Source organism: Muscardinus avellanarius (assembly GCF_963383645.1).
Source record: "Muscardinus avellanarius genome assembly, chromosome: 14".
NCBI classification, from domain to species: Eukaryota; Metazoa; Chordata; class Mammalia; order Rodentia; family Gliridae; genus Muscardinus; species Muscardinus avellanarius.
In genome coordinates this window covers 13,649,285-13,668,185 of record NC_137800.1, presented here as the reverse complement: position 1 = coordinate 13,668,185, position 18,901 = coordinate 13,649,285, and the positions used below count along the sequence as shown (strand labels likewise).

The 18,901-nt window shown below is 53.9% G+C and overlaps 1 protein-coding gene across 1 annotated transcript in view; it reads right to left on the bottom strand.

Moving 5' to 3' along the window:
• GFRA2 (GDNF family receptor alpha 2) overlaps positions 1-17,799 on the bottom strand; it is a gene marked incomplete at both ends in the record, with an annotated part of 83,822 nt that extends 66,023 nt beyond the window's left edge. The window contains 3 exons of the mRNA XM_080710574.1: positions 5,502-5,585; positions 12,358-12,672; positions 17,760-17,799. Of these exons, the coding sequence (XP_080566700.1) occupies positions 5,502-5,585; positions 12,358-12,672; positions 17,760-17,799 (439 nt within the window). The remainder of the gene's footprint in view (positions 1-5,501; positions 5,586-12,357; positions 12,673-17,759) is intronic.
• Positions 17,800-18,901: the final 1,102 nt, after the last annotated feature.

The following is an 18,901-nucleotide window of genomic DNA, read 5'->3' as shown; positions in this document are numbered from 1 at the left end:
GGCCAGCCCCGCCACCGTCTGCCACCAACCTTGGAGAAACCACCCTGTGATCATTTTTAAATAGCTAACATGTTTCCGTGCAACATTCCGGGCAGGGGCCCAACTATTTACCTGCATTATCTCATTTGGTGCTTATATGAATCCTAGAATGGATGTTTCTGCCAGCTCTGTGTTGAGCAAGAGGAAAGTAGGATTCCGAGGTGAGGCTCTGGCCTAAGGTACACAAGGGCTGGGGCTGGAGCCAGGTGTGAACTCTGACCTACCTCTGCCCCATCTCTGGAAGCCTGTTTCCTTTACCATCAGGTGAAGAGATGGATCTACATGATCCCTTAGTTCCCTTCCAGCCACAAGGAAAAAAAGAAAGATGGTCCATAAGTTGGCTCCATGTCCACACCTTGGGCAAGGCTGGCGTCCCAAGCCAAGGCCTTTGACACCCCCAGAGCCTCATCCAGAATTCAGACACGTGACGACAGCCAGGGCGATGTGCCCGGTGTCTCCCTGTCCCTGTGCCTTCAGCCTGGCCCCTGTAAGGGATTCCACTACTCACTGTCCCCCTCATATTCGGGGGGGATGGTTCTGGAGATTGAGCACCCAGGGGTGTTCTATCTCTGAACGACACCCCCAAGCCCTATTTTATTTTTTATTTTGAAAAAGGGTCTTTCTAAGTGACTATGTCTTGACCTCAAAGCTGCGATCCTCCTGCCTCAGCCTCCAAAGTTCTGGGATTACAAGGTATATCAGCCTGTCTTTTTCATCCTTACTGACCTCCAGCGACTCCCCACCCTACCCTCCAGTGGGGCCCACACTCCCGCTGGCTCCTGGTCACCCTCCCAGAACCTGCTTCCCAGGACAACCGCTCGCTGCGTGAAAGACCTCTTCTCTGCCTTGTTCCACCCTCTCCTGCCTCCCTCCCCAGCTGTGCTCAGGGGTCCCAGAATCCTGGGGACAGAAGGCCCTCTCATCAACTCCTTCACTCCCTCTAGACTACCTCCTGCGTCCACTGCGCATGCACAGCTGAGGGAGGCCCACTTCCCGTCCAGCCTGGCTCAGTCTTCAACACACCCACAGCCGTGTCTATGCCCACTGAATCCCCTTCACCAGCCATGTCAGGAGGGAGCACATGTCCACTGGACACACAGGGCACCACGGGTCAAAAAGGTCACAGCAAGGCCCAAGACCACACACCCTGTTTGGGTTTGGATCTTAAATGTCCTGCAAAGGCTCGGGTATTGAAGACTTGGTCCCAGCTGATGGTGCTATTGGGTGGTCATAGAATCTTCACTGGGGTCATTGGGATGTTCCCTGGAAGGAGAAATTGAGACCTTAACCCCTTTTTCTCTGTCTTTGCTTTCTCACTGGCATACAATTCCACCACAGTGCCGTGCCTCACCACAGGCCCAAAACAACAACCAAACAACTACAGGCAGAAAACATGAATCGAAAGAAACTTTTCCTCCTTATAAGTTTCTTATCTCAGGTATTTTGTCATAGCAACAGAAAGCTGACTGTCACACACCCTAAAAGGCTAAGCCAGGATACAAACCCAAGATCATCTGGCCCCAGCCCATGCCCTTCCCAGGCACAGGGCGTTCTGTTTCAGACTAAATACTATTGGGTATGTATAGGAACGTATCACTCTGAATCTCACTAACAAGTACAGGAAGTGAAGAAAGGAGGGAGGAGATGTGGGGAGGGAAACAGACCAAGTGACACTGTATGCATACATGAATGTATCACTGCAACCTCACTATGATGTGCTATTACAATGCACCAGTAAAAAACCAACTAAAATAATTTTTTAAAACTTTAGTATCTAAATAAACAAACTTCTGTTCCTTGTTTTCAAGGATAGCTTGTATTGCAAGGAACCAACAGGCCTTGCTTCTCCACAAAATCTCTCTTCCCACGTTTAAGGTGAGCGTGGGACATTAGGATGCTTCCAACATCATGGTCAGGGCTCATCCAGACTGGCCCCACCTGGCCTTGGCCTGGTGACCTGCATCTAAACCCAGGCCCTGCCATTGGGGCTAGTCATCTGGCCAGAAGAGGGTGTTGCGGGACACCTGGCAGCTTTCCTTGCCAAGAGAATCCCAGTAGGACCTCTCAAAACCCCAACAGAGAAAGAAGTTAAGTGGAGAAGAATACACTCCAGGAGGCCCCTAGAATGTGCCCCAAATATCACACAGAATGTCATGAAGAGATAGAGGCAACTGCCCCCCACCCAGATACAACAGCCCCGTTCCCTGGTGCCCTGGCTGGAGCCACAAGACTCCACCCTCCCTCAGCCTTTCCACAAAAACAGCAAACAACCAATTCTGGGCACACGGAAGCAGGGAGAAGCTCCCCACCAGGCTGCATGCAATCCTACAGAACGATGTAAGCCCACAGCAGAGGCAGGGGGCCCATGAGCTCCACACTGGCCCGCACCCTACCAAACCACCATTTTCTGGGACAGAGGACAGGAAGCCCTGTTCTCAGCCATGTCTTCATTCTTCAGTAAAGAAGCCTGAGGTCCAAAGCCAGGACTGGCATGCCGAAGGCGCCATGGTCACTTGGGGCAGAGGCTACATTGGAATCCAGCCTCCGGGCTCCTGTGCCCAGCTTCTCAATGCTGCCCACATCAGGCTGCTTGGTTTCTTGGTGGCACGGCCAGAGCTATCCCTTCCAACTGTGCTCAAGTTTACACACACACAGCCACCCACTCGAGGATGCTCCTGGGTGAAGCATAGTCCACAGGGCAATGAGGAGAGACCACCACAGTCCCCAGAGCCTGGCCCTCACAGTGGGCAGCGATCCCCAGAGAACAGAGATCCAGAGACGTGTGGGGCCCAGTTATCTCCGGGCTGCAGGTTAACAGGGAGCCGATTCAGTGAGCTGCCATCCAGTAATTTCCTCATTTGTCTTGTCAGCATCCTTGTCCCATAGAGTGTGAAGTCCATTACATAAAGATTTTCTGCTAGGAAGATACTTAAGTGTTGAGTCCAAGAAGCAACAGGGCCCTGGGTTAAGGGAATGACCTTGGAGCTTTAGCTTTCAGAGAGCATGCCAACATTATTTATTTACTGAAATAAACCCAAAGGCACCTGCCTATGCAGTAACAGGCAGCTGATACCTGAGGGGCAGGTAGGCAGGACATGGACGCATTTTGGGCATCCAGGGTTTCACCACCATAGCACAGACAGGCCAACAATGTCCTCATCTTGAATCTGAATTCCAGGGCACTGTCTCAAAAGGACTGAGCCAAGGTGAATTTCTATTAAAAACTAATCATGAAATGTGAGAATCAGAATGTCAGTTAGAGGGACTTCAGTCAGCCCATCATCTAGTCCAGCCTTGTGGGATGGGCGAAATTTATCTGAATTATCACAGCACTCACAAGACTCACACAGCAGGAACCCAGTGTCTCTGCTGGGGCCCCACTAGGAGGTTATGCTGGTAAGAGCCAAGGGCAGGGCACTCAACTCATGTAACTGCCCGGCTTTCAGGTCTCCATTCCATTCCCACAATTGCCAACTACAGCTAAAGCCCAAGGATATGTCCAGTCAGACATTCTCTGGCCACTATAGTTTAAATCTTAAAGGTCAAAGCCAGGTACGGTGTTGCACACCTGTAATCCCAGCACTTGGAAGGTGGAGATAGGAGGATGGCAAGTTGGGGGCTAGCCTGGGTAACTTAGCAAGACCCTGTTTCAAAATAAAGAATAAAAAGAGCTAGGGGTGTGGCTCAGAGGTAGAATGCCTGGGGTTCAATCCCCTGAACCAAAAATAAATTAAATAAATTTAAGATTTTTTTAAAATCTTAAATGTCCCCCAAAGTCCCATGTGTTGTGGGCTTGATCCTCAGCGTGGCACTATTGGGAGGCAGAGGAAACTGCCTAATGGGAGGTCATTCGGAGCAGGCCCTGGAATGGGACTGTGGGGATCCAGTCTCTTCTCTTTCCTCTATTTCCTCTACTTCATCTCCCAGCCATGAAGTAGGAAGTTTGCTCTGCTACATGCTCCCACCACAATGTGCTACCACAGAGCCAAAAAACTCATGGAATGAAATCCCTAACACTGTGAGCCCAAGTAGTTCTTTTCTTTATAAGTTGACTATCTTAGGTATTCATCACAGTGATAGAAAGCTGACTAACACACTAGCCAGTGCTCCCTTCTCACACGGGTCCAGTATTTCTCTCAGCAAGGACACACACGCCATCCCCATCTCCATCACCTACACCAGCATTTTCAGTGTGGTTGGAGGGAGGTTAGGGGTTGTCCTCTCAAGGGAGCAAAAACTGGTTCCTAGGTAGGCAAAAACAAAAGGTAGATATTATAACAGTTTTCAGTCATCCAAAACTCAATCTTTTGTGATAAATTTTATTTCTTGGTACTTAATTTCTCTAGTTAGGGAAAATTAACTTTACTCCTCAAGGGAACAAGAGTAAAGAAAAAAATTTGTTGAGAAATACTGTCTAGAAGTCTTCATAGAAAAGGGGTGAGAGTCCCACTGGAAAGTGTCATGCAGCAGTAGTTCTCAACCAGCAGGACTGTGCCCCCCAGGGGACACCTGGAAATGTCTGGAAGCAGAGTGTTGTCACAACCTAGGGATATGTTTGTACATCTAGTGGGCAGAGAACAGGCATGACGCTAAGCATCCCACAAGACACAGGACAGTTCTTCCTGTAAGAAAGAATTTCTCAGGTCCAAGTGTGCTGCTTGGAAGGTTTTGGATTTGGGGAATATTTGTATATATGTATGAGATGATGTGGCTATAGGATCCAAACACAAAATTCATTTATGTTTCGCATACACCTGAGACACACCAGCTGAAGGTAATCATATACAATATTTTTAGTGCACCTGAGGTTTAACTGTGACCCGTCACATGAGGTCAGATGTGAAATCTTTCCCTACGGTGTCATGTCAGTACTCAAAAAAGGTTTGGATTCTGGAGCATTTCAAATTTTAGATTTTGGATCTAGGATGCTCAACCTGGACCAACAAACACAGCTAACGCTTCCTGATGCTCACACAGCCCTGTAGTATGCTAAGCACTTTATGATCTACTGAGTCCTTTAGACCTCGTGACAATCCAACAGGGTATGCGCGACTACTCCCCCCACTTCACAACTGAGGAAACTGGGGCACGGAGAGGTTCAGCAGCTCGAACAAGGAGAAGAAAGCTCCAAAGCAGAAGAGCCAGGGAACTGCAAAGAAGGAACAAGGTCAAGATGGATGGCGTACTAGGAGCATGACATTGGGCTTCAGATTCAAGACCTATCCATGATAGCCATCATGCCGGCCAAGGACCTCAAATTCTTTGGTCCAGACAACTGCCGAAGGAGGTAGGCCTGATGGTCTCCTTCCTTACAGGCCAGGAACCCAGGCTCAGAAACACTAAGGGACGTAGTGATGTGCTCTTAAGAGCCCTTAGTGATGGCTGATGAGAGGCGGAACCAACGAAGCCCAGGTCCAGAGCGCCGTGGGCCACGCCACAAGGACAACGGAACAGACACTCACCTGAGAAGATTGAAGCGAGCCTGAAGATGTCCGAGAGGCGAGAGGTCACCGGCTCATAGGGCGAGGCTTCATAGAACTCCTCACCTGGAAGAAAGAACCGAGTCAGACACAGGCTCCTCCTGTCCCGCGCATTTGCAGCGTGTACAACTCTGTCCAACAAAGTTCCACAGTTAGGGCTCCGGCCATTAAGGAGGAAAGAGAAGGGCAGCCCCTCCCTGAGGAAAAGGGCTGTGCAGACCAGTTAAAAGGACATGTCCAACATTTCACCTGGGCAAGTTCTTGCTCTCCAAACAGAGTAGGCAGAACTGCCCAACACTTCTCTCTCGACACTTCTCTCTCATGACCTACTGTACAACCAGCCCTCCCAGAAGGACTTCCAGGAAATCACTAGGTGGTGGTGGTTGTTTCAGCAGTGCTGAAGAATGAACAACCCAGGGCCTTGTGCTAGGCAAGCGCTCTACCACCGAGCTACACCCTCAACCCCGAGAAGTCACTAGAAAGAAAGACTAGGGAGGTGAAGCAGTAACCTGCAAAAGACCAAGCACAAATCACAGGATCTGAAGCCCAAGGGCCCCGTGACCATCAAGGGCAACTTCCTCTTTTCACAAGGGAGGGTTCTGAGGGGTGCAGAGAGGCAAAGCCACTTGTCTGAGGTCACCCAACTTCTCGTGGCAGAGGTACACCTAGACTCCGGTCTCTGGCCCTCACTCCACACTGGCTCTTCTCAGCCAGCTCAAGAGGACAGAATTTCCTCTTTTTGCTTCCCGTCACATTGCCACAAGAATCTGGGTGGAGGGGCTGAAGGTTGCTGAGTGGGAGCCTGACCCTCTGCACCTGTCTGCTGGATCCCCCACCTCAGACCTTTTCTCAAGGTTTGGGGGTGCATCAGAGCTCATGAATGGAAATGCAAGTGAAGGACAGGACATAAAGGGCATAAGGCTGCCCTGGGGACCCCCACCATGCCGTGAAGAATCCCACCGCCTCTGCCAGTGCCTCGCGGGAACGCAAAGGTACTCCTGAGACCTGAGTGAGGAGGAGAAATCAATGCCTGCTTGCTCTATGTGTGCAGTGAGGTGGTGGGGAGGAAGGGAACAACCCACAGCCTCATGCACTGACTCCCTATCCACCAGCTCTGATGCCAAGGACAGGCACCTCCTGCCCAGGGGAGCGTGCAGGGGTCCACCTGCAGGAAGGTATGCATGCCCAGAAGAGGGGCCTGGGGATGCTCCTGTAGGAGGCTGCTTCAGGGCTGCCCGCGAGGCCCCCCAGAGGCCAGGACTTGAGATGAAGCTAGCTGGGTGGAGGGAACATCCAGGATATACAGTGGGTGTCCAAGTGGAATCTGCCAGCTGACCTGATCCAGAAGGCTCCGTCTTTACGTGCTCTGCCCAGGCCCCTCTCCCTGGGCCTTCAGCCTACATGATCTCAGTGCTCTGCTTCCACCCACAGGCATTTATACGCTCTCCTAGTAAATGCCTGGTGGTGGGACCACCAGCATCGCTCTGTGTTGGGGCCAACAAAAGAAGAGCTTAGGAATCCCCTTTATTATAAAAGTAAGGCTACACGGTGCTTTCTGTGTGCCCACGCTCCTGAACGTGGCTTAGACACGTTAACTCATTCCATCCTCTTCTCTCCTCTGTGATCTGAGCACTATTATTCTCCTTCTTGTCCTGACAAAGAAACAAGGGACACGAGGACTAAGTAACTTGCCCAAGGTTGCTTAATGTCACACAGCTAGTGAGAGGCAGAACCAGGCTTCAAATCCAGGCAGGTGGCTCCGGGGCCTGGCGTACCCCACCATGAACACCGTCTCCAAAACAGCAGTGTTACTGACACCAAAGCACTTTTAACGAAGCACTGTGGTTGCACTTTTCAGAGCAGCGCTCTGCCGCCAGCTGGACTGATCCCAGGGCAGGGCTTGTCCCCTGCTCACATCTAGTGCAGCTACCCACCTGCGTCCTGTCAACCAGCATCCTGGACTAAAGGGATCCCTGGGGGAAACAGCCTCTGCCGGGGCCAGTGTGGAGAGCCCCATCCTAAGTGCATCCACTGAAGTCCCTGGTTCCTGCAGCAGGGCGCACCAGCGGTAAATCCCAGGCCTGGGCTGCAGAAGCCAAGTCTAGAATGTCAGATGCTGGAAACAGACCCAAGGGAGAAGAAGCCCCTGCTCTTCAGGACTGGGATCAGGGACCGTAGATTTCAGTGAAGCTTTTGGAGAAAGTGTGAAGTGTGGCTTCAAACCTCCATGGAGCCCACCGTTAGGAGCCCCACTGTGTCAACACTGCAGGAGGTAATGGCAAAGGAAACAGACCCCAGGCCATAGGATCTTCCCCAAGGCCGTGGTAAGAGATCTAAATTAGGGGCTGAGAACCCTGGGTCCCGGCCTGGATTCCACTCCTTTGGGCCCTGGGCAGCCGTCCCACCCTCTATGCCCCATTCAACAAGGGGTAGCCTAGCGATCTCCAAGTCTTTTGCAATTCAGACCCCAAGAGCTTGGCAGCCACCCCTTCAGAGGCCACAAGCCTGCCACAGCCCACTCCCAACACTGCTGCCGCCAGCTCTCTGCACAGGCAGAGGGCCCTGCACCGCGAGCTCAGCCTGAGAGGAGAGAAGGCAGAGGAAAGGCCCACACGGACCATGCCCACCCACAGGGGCCAAAGAGAAGTGGCAAACCAGAATGAAAATCCAAACCTATGCACATCTCTCCTGTCTTGGGGAGTCTTGCCCTCCCCTCAGCCCCAGGCCCAAGCAAGCTTGCTATTAAGTGTTATTAAGGAGCAGGGAGGAGGTTCTGGCAGCCTCCCCAGGGAGACTGCTCAATGCTAGCAGGAATCATTAACTCAGTTCGTTGCTGTCACAGGGCCGTGACCTGCTGTTCAAAGGCCTCCTGGCTTCCCCAGGTCAACCCTGGGCAGAATGATCTCTGACTCCAAGAGCCAGGAGAAGGCTGAACCCCCGGGGGGAGCGGACAGGCTTCTGAGAAAAGGGACACGCGGGGGATGCTTTTCTGGATGAGGCCCGTGGAAAGTCTCCCCACCTGTATGGTGCTAGCATGGGGCTGTGGCTTTAGCAGGACCACCACCTGTGAAGCACACAGTAGGTGCTTAATAGATGGTTGTAACAGCAAGAACAACTCAAGGCTCAGAAGCAGGGTTAGCCCCCTGCAGTGAGACAGTCCCAGGTCTAAAGGGACCTTGGCGACCCCACAGAGTGTGCAGCTATATCAGGCTCCTTGGGGTCACCAAACCAGGCTCCTGCTGAGCGCAGTGACAGAGAAAGCCACCGAGATAAACAGGGCTGTGCTGCTGAAAGGCCCAGGCGACAGCCACACTTCCAGCAGCAGCTGTCCGGCCTGTCCCTGTCCACTCTGAAGCCACCCCAGCCAGCTGCCCACTGTCCGCTGCGTTGAAAGTGAAGGTGGCCAAAAAGAAAATAAGAAGTAAAACTAGCCCACTCGGGAACCAGGAGCCTCCTTTTCTGTATGATGCAGTCAGCCTCTGGGTAAGCAGTTCCAGAACAAAGTACACACGCTTTAAGACCATTTTCCCTCTTTGCTTATTCTATTTCCAGAAATTCCAGTTGCTAAGAAGTGGCCACCTGATACATGAGGAATTCCTTTGATATTAATGGTGGTAATAGTAATGACTATATACACTTTCTATGTTCAGAGCATATTTGAGCCATCTTAGAGACTGCTCAGGATTCCCCCTCTCTCCAGCCACCACAGCTACAGCAAGAATCCTCCTTCCCTTCTCAAGCCCTGGAGGGAATTCTTGTCTGACCTAAGGCTAATCCCCAGCCCTGGTCCTGCACCCAGGGCCACATGGGGACCTTCATGTCTCCTTCCATTGCATTTCCACCCCAGAATTTGAACTCCCCCACCCTCTCCTCTTCTCTTTTCTTTTCTTTTCTTTCTTTTTTTTTTTTTTTGTGTGTGTGTGTTTATGTGTGGTGGTAGTTCTAGGAAATGAACCCAGGGACATTCTACCTCTGAGCTACACTCCCAGATCTGTTGTCTTTTTTTTTTTTTTAATTTGGAAACAGAATTTTGCTAAGTTGCTGAGACTGGCTTCAAACCTGCAGTCCTCCTATCTCAATCTCCCAAGTACTGGGCTTACAGGCATGTGCCACACTTGGCTTACTCTCTCCCATATTTAAATATATTTATACACACACACACACACACACACACACACACACACACATATATATATATTGTTTATGTTATATATGTATGCATACCCATATTGTTTATATATTACATATGTATATATGTACATGTAACCTATATGTATATGTGCATATATTGTTATAGGTTACAAGTATGTGGAGATGTATATATCATGTACATATATGTATATGTGTATATATACACAAGGGGCTATATATCCATACACACACACACACACACACACACACACACACACACGACATCCTTTATTCTCTCTCATTCTGGAAAAAGCTGTCTGCATTCATCATTTCCAAACCCCTGCTCCCTGGCCACACTCCCATCCACTCCCTGGCTGCGCTCCTGCCTCCAGCAGCCACCTCTGATGTTCACCCCAAGGGCAATGGGGACACTCCCTGTGTTGACCTAATATATAGGACACCTCTGACTGTCCTTCCTTCTGAGAATGGCCACTCCTGTTTTCCCACTGGTCCCCTGATGTCTCCCTGGAGCCTCCTCAATCACTCCCAGCCCCCACCCCATCCTCTAATGTCAGTGGTCCTGGCTCCTTGGCTGCCCTCCCTCAACTTTGTTCACACCCACTTCCCTGGCTCTGGTTACCACCCAAGGCCGATGTCCACTCTGAAACCTCCCCTCCAGATCCGCATGTCAGCAGGGTATGGCCAACAGTAACCATATGGCCTCCGAATAACCTCACCACCCCTTCCACTCAAAATCCTCGCTGAAGCCCTTACCCCACCCAGATGCCCAGAACAGGGCACAGTTGTGCCCTCCTTCACCCCGCTCTTCTCTCCCCCTCTCACAGGTAATCAGCCAACAAGACCCATAGATTATATCTTCGTAAAAGCTCTTAGATTCCTCTTCCCTTTTTTTTTTGGGGGGGGGCATTGCTGGATATTAAACCCAGAGGCACACTACCACTGAGCTACATCCTGGCTCTTTTTTATTTATTTATTTTTTATTTTGAGACAGGGTCTGGCTAAATTGCAAGGCTGGCCTCGATCTTGAAGTCCTCCTGTCTTAGACTCTCAAGTACTGGGATTACAGGTGTTTGCCACCATGCCCCTGGCTGAAATGGAGTGACAACTTCTTCTTCTTCTTCTTCTTCTTCTTCTTCTTCTTCTTCTTCTTCTTCTTCTTCTTCTTCTTCTTCTTCCTCTCTCTCTCTCTCCCCCTTCCTTCCTTCCTTCCTTCCTTCCTTTTTTTTTATACTGCCTATTGGATCCAGGTGATTCTACCCTCAAGCTACCAGCCTTTTTTTTTAACATTAAGTTGCTGAGGACCTTGCTAAATTGCTGAAGCTAGCCTTGAACCCGCAATCCTCCTGTCTCAAAGACTGGGATTACAGGCACACACTATCACACCAGCTTCCTCTCCCCTTTTTTGCCACCGCCCTGTTCCTGCCACCATTATTCCTGACCTGTATCACAGTGTGACTTCTAAGCAGTCTTTATAAGTGCCTCTTCACTGGAACCACATGAACATTCTTCTGACACGTAGACCTGATCATCACCCTTAAGATCTTTTGGGGCTCCCTGCCCATCAGACCCACACCTCCCTACCCTTCCTACTCTACCCTTTATGTTATGGAGTTACTTGCAGTTCTGCCAGCAGGTTTGGCCGTCACACCTGGACCTGCCCATGCTGCTCCCCCCACCTCCCCACTCTTTTACACCCTTCACCTGTGTCACCCTCCCCACTCTTCTTCACTCACTGGGACCTGCTCTTCAGCCTCTTCATGGAGGCTGCCTCTCCCAGAAGGGCTCTTAGATGTTATAACAAGGGGTCAGATGCCCCTCAAAGGTGCTACCACTGCACCCTGTACCACAGCCCTAGCTCCATCAAATGACAGAATCCCCTCTTACGCCCCCCGCCTCAGACTATGAGCTCTGTGAAGGCAGAGGCTGCACCCACCCTCTCTCCATTGTTCCCATGCTACCTAGCAGGCAACACTCTCCTTTAAAAATGTTGAATTAATAAAGGAGCATCCAGCCAAGGTGACCAACGTTCCTGCAATGTCTGCAAGGGCTAGGGATATAGCTCAGTGGTACAAGCATGTGTGAGGCCCTAAATTCAACCCCTAGTACCACACACACACAAAATTGAAGTCTATGCAACCCCCTGTGCCCCAACCTAGAATGAGGGGCGTAAGGGCTGTGACTGTTTCTGCCTTGGGCACTGTTGAGGCAGGCTGGCCAAGGGCCATGGGGCCTGCTTCCCATACCCTGCCCCAAGCCCTGCAGCTGTGGGGTCAAGAAGCCACAGGAAGGGCAGGCCTCCTGGGAGCAAGGCTCTGGGCTGTGGTCTGAGGACAGGACAGTGGGGAGTGGCAGGGCTGGTTTCTCTGGACAGCAGGGCTCGGTATGCACATGGCTGCCTCTCTCTTTCTATCTCCACCTGCCTGGGCCTTCTTGCCTCACCCCACAGAGACAAGACCACTCACATTTTCCTTGCTTGAACACCCACAGTCCCCTCTCTCCAGCTTCCATCCTCCCATCACCTTCCTCTCTCCTCCTCCAGCTGTCCGTGCTGCCCTCCTAAGTGGGCCAGTCCCTTCCTCTGGGTTCTAGGCTTTGCTGGTAGATAGACAGGGAGCAGGCCAAGCCCCCCCGTTACCAAGGGCTCCCATGGATGCCGCACACCGCTCCCGGGGCCCGCGGGGCTTACCCTCAGTCAGCCCCAGGTGGATGCTCCAGTAGATCTGCAGGCACTGCAGCTCCTTCTTCATGCCCCGCTTGCAGCGGCAGTCATACAGCGGGCTCTCCTGCAAGACCTCCAGGGCCGCCTGGCACTCCTTGTTAGCCAGCATGGTGTTGCGGTCCCGGCCGGCCAGGCACTGCCGCAGCGTTCGGTAGCGGGCGCTGCAGTTGGATTCGGCTGCACACAGCTCATTGGCCCGGACACAGTCCACCGGGGGACGCCAGCCGTGGAGCTCGGAGCCCTGCGGGGAGGAAGGGCTGGCCAAAGAGCGGAGGGTCTCGTCTGGGTGGTGGGGAGGGAAGACAAGCATGAATGAGGGCCGCCAGGATCTCCGACCAGGGATGCAGGCCTGGAGCTCAGGCCCTAATGGGACCATCACACACGTTACCCCAAAGCACACCAAGCCGTCTCAGAGGATCGGTCCTCTCAGACCCAAAGGCCCTGTGGTTTGCATGCTGTTCCTCCTCAACACAGGCCCTGGACCTGGGAGCACAGAGCCGGGAAGACCCTCACTCAAGACCACAAGCAGTCTAAGAAGCCAAGAGTCCAGAACTATCATGGCCTCATCAGAGAGCTGGGGCTGCAGGGTTTGCTAGGGTATACAGAGGGCTGATCTCAGCCGACCTCCCTCCAGTCCCTCTGCTCCAGCCTGAGGCCCAGCTCAAGAGGAACTGTGGTTAAGCCTTGAAGGCACCAGAGAGTCATTTAACTTTCAGAACCTGTCCCAGCCTTCTGCAGACCCCAGAGTCCGACCCCTATACCTTAGGGAAACTGAGGCCCAGAGGAGGGAGATGACAACTCAAGGTCGTACACAGAGATGGAAAAGCCCCCTCTGAGCCCTCATTCTGAGTTGTTAGGCTTTCCGAGAACACAGTGGTAGCCAAGCCCTGCTCTGTGGTCATGGCTGGCCAAGAGGGAGGAGCCACTGCTTGGGTCCAGCCTCTCCACAGCTGCCCATCCAACTTCACACCAGACTGAGGCCTGAGAGCCTGCCAGCCATGGTCAAGTTCCCCCCAGCCCCTCCAGAAAAAAAACTTTCGTCCGCTCTCCACCCTCTCGGCAGCCACCCTCCACCAGTGGCTGCTCTTGCTCACTACCTCCCAAGAGCTCTGCTCCCCAACAGACTTGCTGCTGCCTTCTCTCTTGAAATGGCCTGGCTTCACCTCCCTCCTCTCCTCTCCTCTCCTGGATTCTCATTCTCCTCCTCCTCCTCCTCCTCCTCCTCCTCCTTCTTCTTCTTCTTCCTTCTTCTTCTTCTTCTTCTTCTTCTTCTTCTTCTTCTTCTTCCTCTCTCTCTCTCTCTCTCTCTCTCTCTCTCTCTCTCTCTCTCTCTCTCCTCTCTTATTTTCTTCCATCCTATACTCTCCTGAAACCCTCTCCCTCTATCTCTCTACTTTTTCTTCCTTCCAAAAGCCAAATATCAAATCAATTGCAAGACAGACAGAGCTTCCCTCCTTCAGGCCCTGCCTTGCAAATTGAGCCCCACTTTCTCAAAAATGAATGAGCACCTGTCAGCAGGTCCTTCTGGCCTCTGCCCCCAGGGTTCTCCTAAAGGAGGGGGTGGGGAAATTTGGAGGTAATGTGCAGGGGTAGGCTGGCCTGGCCCTTTCAAAGCCAAGCTCCAAAAATGGTTTCTCCCAGATGTGAACATCTTCTTCCCATCTCCCTCTCCTTTCTACACCCCTAACCCCAGACCCTGCCCCCCAAAAAGCCCCATAACAGCCAGAGCCACAACTCCCTTTTCTAAGGCCCAAAGAATGACTTAGAAGGATTCCCTCACTCCCTCTCTCTACAAAAACACAAGAAAATTCTGGGCTCTTAGGCCCCTCCTCAGAATACTGCAGAATCTCCTCCATCCCCACCCAAAAGCAGCCACTCTGAGCCTTCCCCTAGGAGGCCCAGCTCAGGGGGGGGAGCAACCGCAGGGGGACAGCGACACCTACAGGCAGAGCACTGCACAGCGAGCCGGTTGCTCTCCAGAGCCACCATGGAAAAGGAATCAATCCCAAAGGAGGCCTGCCCCACAAGCAGACAGGGAGGAGAGGCACAGGGGATCAGCCCGGGGAGGAGGAGGCCTTCCGGAACAGGGCAAAAGTCCTCCCTTCTCACATTAACCACACCTCTGCCCCAGAACCACCGGAAGAGCTGAAAGATGCAGCCAGGCTGACAAGAAGGAGCAGAAACAGCCCTGCGGAGTAGGAGGGGGCAGCAGGTTGGCCCAGGCGCCAGCTGGAGATGTGGCCTCCACAGGAGCTGAGGTAGCACCTTTCCTGCTCAGCTTCAGCGGATTCCTGCAACCCCAAGCAGGCCCCGGGTGCCTCTGGGCCACCAGGAGCAGCTGAGCCCACACCCCCACCCACACCTGCTGCCCCCTCCCAGCCAGCAAACCCCCGGCTCTCCTCTGACTTCACCCCAGGGTCCCAGCAGGCAGCTGGCTTTGCACTATCTTAGGAGCACTGAGAAGGGGACCGTCTTCGCATCCTCCACCTTCTGTGGCTCAGAATCCACGGCAGCCTTCAAGTCAGGGTGTTAGCTTCGGTAACTAGGGTAACACGGACATTCAGCCTGCCTGTCCTGTATGCGGGCCAAGAGCTTCGAGGGATGGTCCTCACACAAGGCCTTTGTCCACCCTACCCGCTGGCCCTCACGAGGGCCCTGGGACACACTCTGCAAAAAGGCTGCCCATTTCCCTGACTCTGCAGCCAAGAGTAACCAAACCCCACCAGAGAAGGCAATCATGACAACCTGGAGCCTTCAGCCAAGAATCTTAGGAGAGAAAAGGACAGAAAGCATCCTGGCATATCTCCAAAGCCTAGAGGAGGGAAACTGGGATTCACCAAGCAGAGGCACGTGGAGCAGCTTCTAGAGACACAGGGGAGACCAAGAGACCCCATGGAGCCCCAATTGCCCTCCTGCACCCAATGTCCCCTCCCCAAAAGCCAGAATGCGTTCTAGAATGCAGCTGAGAAGTGGGCCTCTGGGCCCCCAGCCACTCCCTCATCCTGTTCCCTCCCTGCACCCCAACACTAGAGGTCAGGATGGCTGGGTGTAAAGGCTTCTCTGTCTGCCACCGTCCTCTGCCCCTAAACCTCACTCAGAACCTTGGGAAGAGCACCCTGAAAGTCCGTGCTACTGAGAGCACCCTTCACCGTGCCCTCAGCCGAAACTACCTACCAAGTCCCAAGCTTCTCAAACCCTCTGCCCTGAGCAAAACTGCCAAGCAATTCCCAGTATGGGCTCCTCCCTAGGAAAAGGGCCCTAGGGCTAAAGTTTCCTTAGCACCAATCCATCCCATCCTCTAAAGAGCTTTTCAGTATCCTGTGATCACTCAGCTAAGTCCTCAGCCCAGCTTTGGAAAGGGGCTTCTCAAGGGTCAGGGAACGGAAGGGCTGTGACCCAAGAGGCTGCTGAGCACCCCGTCCTCTCCTGCTCTTGTACTCTCCCCATCCACCGCTCATCCCCCAGGTCACAGACACTGGGTGGGCATCTCTGCCCGTACTCCACACAGACACACACACACACACACACACACACACACACACACACACACACACACCATGAGCAGCATCCCTAAAGCCACACTTCTGGGAAAGAGAGGAGACTTGACTCCTCAACTGGGCACAGTCAGCTTGGACTATGGGGGTGTGGGCCTGGAGGGGGCCGCTCTTCGCCCCTAGCCCTAGAAGGCGCCCACACCTGGGAGCTCTGCTGGCATGAGGTGTGTGCAGCTCAGCAGGCAGGCAAGCTGGCTGCTCTGCCAGAAATACAATTTTCTTTTCTTCTTGGTCCTGATCATTCAAAGCTGTGTTTTCAAACCAGCAGTGGGAGAAAAGGTCAGATTTTATAACAGCCCCTTCAGAATGAGAGTCCACTTCCAGAGGCTTGCCAGGAAGGGCTGCAGGATTTCCGGGGGCCCAGAGCACCTTCCAGACTCCTCGCTCTGCACTTCCCACCCCAGAGAAAAGCTGCCACAGGTTTATGGAGGTAGAACCCTGAAGGCCACACCCCAGGGCAAGACCATGCCCCTGGGAAACTCATACCTAGGACCTTGACTCCCATGGACTCCCAACCCCCTATCCCAATCTGGAAAGCACACATCTTTCTGTGACCAGCATCTACCTCCTGCATCTGGGCCTTTCCAGAGCCCCTCCTGCTTGGAAGAAAAAGGTAGGCTCAAGACCCTACGAGGCAACCTGGCTCACCACCCACCCACTACAGCAAGCCAGTATGGCTGGAACAGCACCCGCACTGAAGCAGATGTGTGCTCCTTCAACACACACACACACACACACACACACACACACACACACACACACACACACTGGTTCTCTCTCTCTCTCTCTCTGGAACACTTGCCCCTGGCAGCAGCCTCGCCTGGGACCTCTGCTCAGCACACCACCTTATCAACACCTTCCTTTCTTCACCTGCACCCAGAAACTGCTTTCTCTAGACCGATTTGCCAAGCAGCTCAGATCTCAGACAACATGATTTCACAGCAAAAAGAGGGCAAAGGGTGTGGGAAAGACACTGCTGTCTCCTGGGACAGAGCAGCCTCTTTTCTCTGCCCTGGAGGTCAGGGTTCAAAATCGGTTTCCCTCCCTTGCCCTCACTATCTTCTTCACCTGAAGAACCAAACTTTGGCCTCCTTCCTCCCTCCTCTTCCCTGAGCTACTGGGCCCAGGTCCCTGGAGGGCAACAGGGGCCTTCCAGGGCTGCCCCCAACCTGGGCACAGACAGCAGCCCTCCGGCCCACCCTTTTGACCCGGGTCTGGGTGGGAGGGCCCGCAAAGGGTGGGAGAAACTTACAAAGTGTTCCAGGGAGCAGGGAGGTGGGGTGCATTTTCTAGAGGCTGATTGGCAGGCGGGGAGTGACTGCTCAGGCTCCCCACGGATGTCCAAGCAGGAGCTCCTGCACAATCCCTGGCCCTCCAGGGCTATGGACTCGGGAAGCCGAGCAGAGGAGACCAGCTGGGACGGGCATTTGTCTCTCTTTCCCGGGCACTAGCCTCTCCCCACCCTCCTTCGCTTCCAGATTAGGAGTTGGAATTTTTTTATTCTTAAGTTGCTGTCATTTAAACCCATTATTTTGAGGGAAATGAGAGCGAATGAGCCAGATTTTGTGTGTGTGTGTGTGTGTGTGTGTGTGTGTGTGTGTGTGTGTGTGTGTTGTAAGTCTCCTGTCCAATCCCCCGCTCAGCCACCCAGCCACGGCTCGGGTCCACAGCGCCGGCAGCTCGCTCGCGGAGCTGAGGTCCGGCTCTCCCCGGGCTCGGCTCGCTCTCGGCTCCTGCGGCGCCCCGCTGCCCCCTCCCGAGTGCGCGGCTCCGGCTCCGCGCAGCCCCCCAGACTCGCCATCCGCAGGTACTCACCTAAAAATAAGAAGAGGCAGAAGGCGTTTGCCAAGATCATGTTAAATAAATCCCACAGTTTTTTTTTTCTTTTTTGTCTCTCTCCCTTGGGAAAAAAAATGAAATAAAATAACAACGATAATAACAGCCAAGCAGCGATTATCAGTCCCAAATCCAATGCGGAGATCCAGCTAGTCCGCCCGCTGAAGATCCAGGGTCCTGCGATCCTCGCGTCTGGCTGGAGGGGGTGGGGTGGGAGGCGGGCGGTGGGCTGCTCTCGACGCCCCCTGGCCCACGGAAACCAAACACGCACGTAGCAGCGGTTCTGACCGCTTTATAAGCCAACAGCCCGGTCCTCCCCTCGGCTCGTCCCAGAAGGCGCAAGTCCCCGCGGGTCCAATTCCCCTGCGCTTCCCAGGAGGGGATGGGGAGGAGGGGGCGAGGCGACTGGAGAGTGGGGGGCTGGAAGGAAGCGGCGAGGAAGCGGGTCGGAATAAATGCAAATGGGGAAGGAATCCACCGACGGGCGTGAGCGCCAGGGAACGATCCAGTCGGAGCTTCGAGGACGCGAGCCCGGAGTCGCTTCTCTCGCACCAAGATGAAGAAGAGATTAAAAAAAAAAATCTTCTCCCGCTAACCCTTGCTCGGCTCACTTTTTTCTAATGGAATTCCAGCGACCGTGCGTGTCTCTCTCTGCGTGCGCCTTTCCCTCCGCTCCCTCCCTCGCCTCTCCGCCTCTCCCGGCCCTCGCTCTCGGCTCCGGCTCTCCCTCGCTCTCCTCTCCCGCCCCTCCCGCCCTCCCGCCCCTCCCGCCCTCCGCCCGCCCCCTCCCCCTGCTCGCTCCGCGCCCCTCTCCTCCGCCCCGGGCTGGCGCTGGGCTCCCGGGCGGCGGAGCAGCGACACTGCAGCGGCGGCGGCGCCGAGGATCGCGGGCGCCGGGAGAGACTCCGCCGCCCGCTGCTCCGCTCAGCTGCCCGCCCTTCCCCGGACTGACCTGCAGCCTTGGCCCAAACTGGCCGGCTCCCGGGGCTGCGGCTCGCGCTCAAAACCACCCAAGCCCCCGCATCCCCCTCCGCCGCCCCGCCGCGCCCCCCTCCCGGCTGCGACCTCCAACCCCACGCCCGCCCGACCCCTGGGCTGCGGGGCTCGAGGCCTGCGGAGGC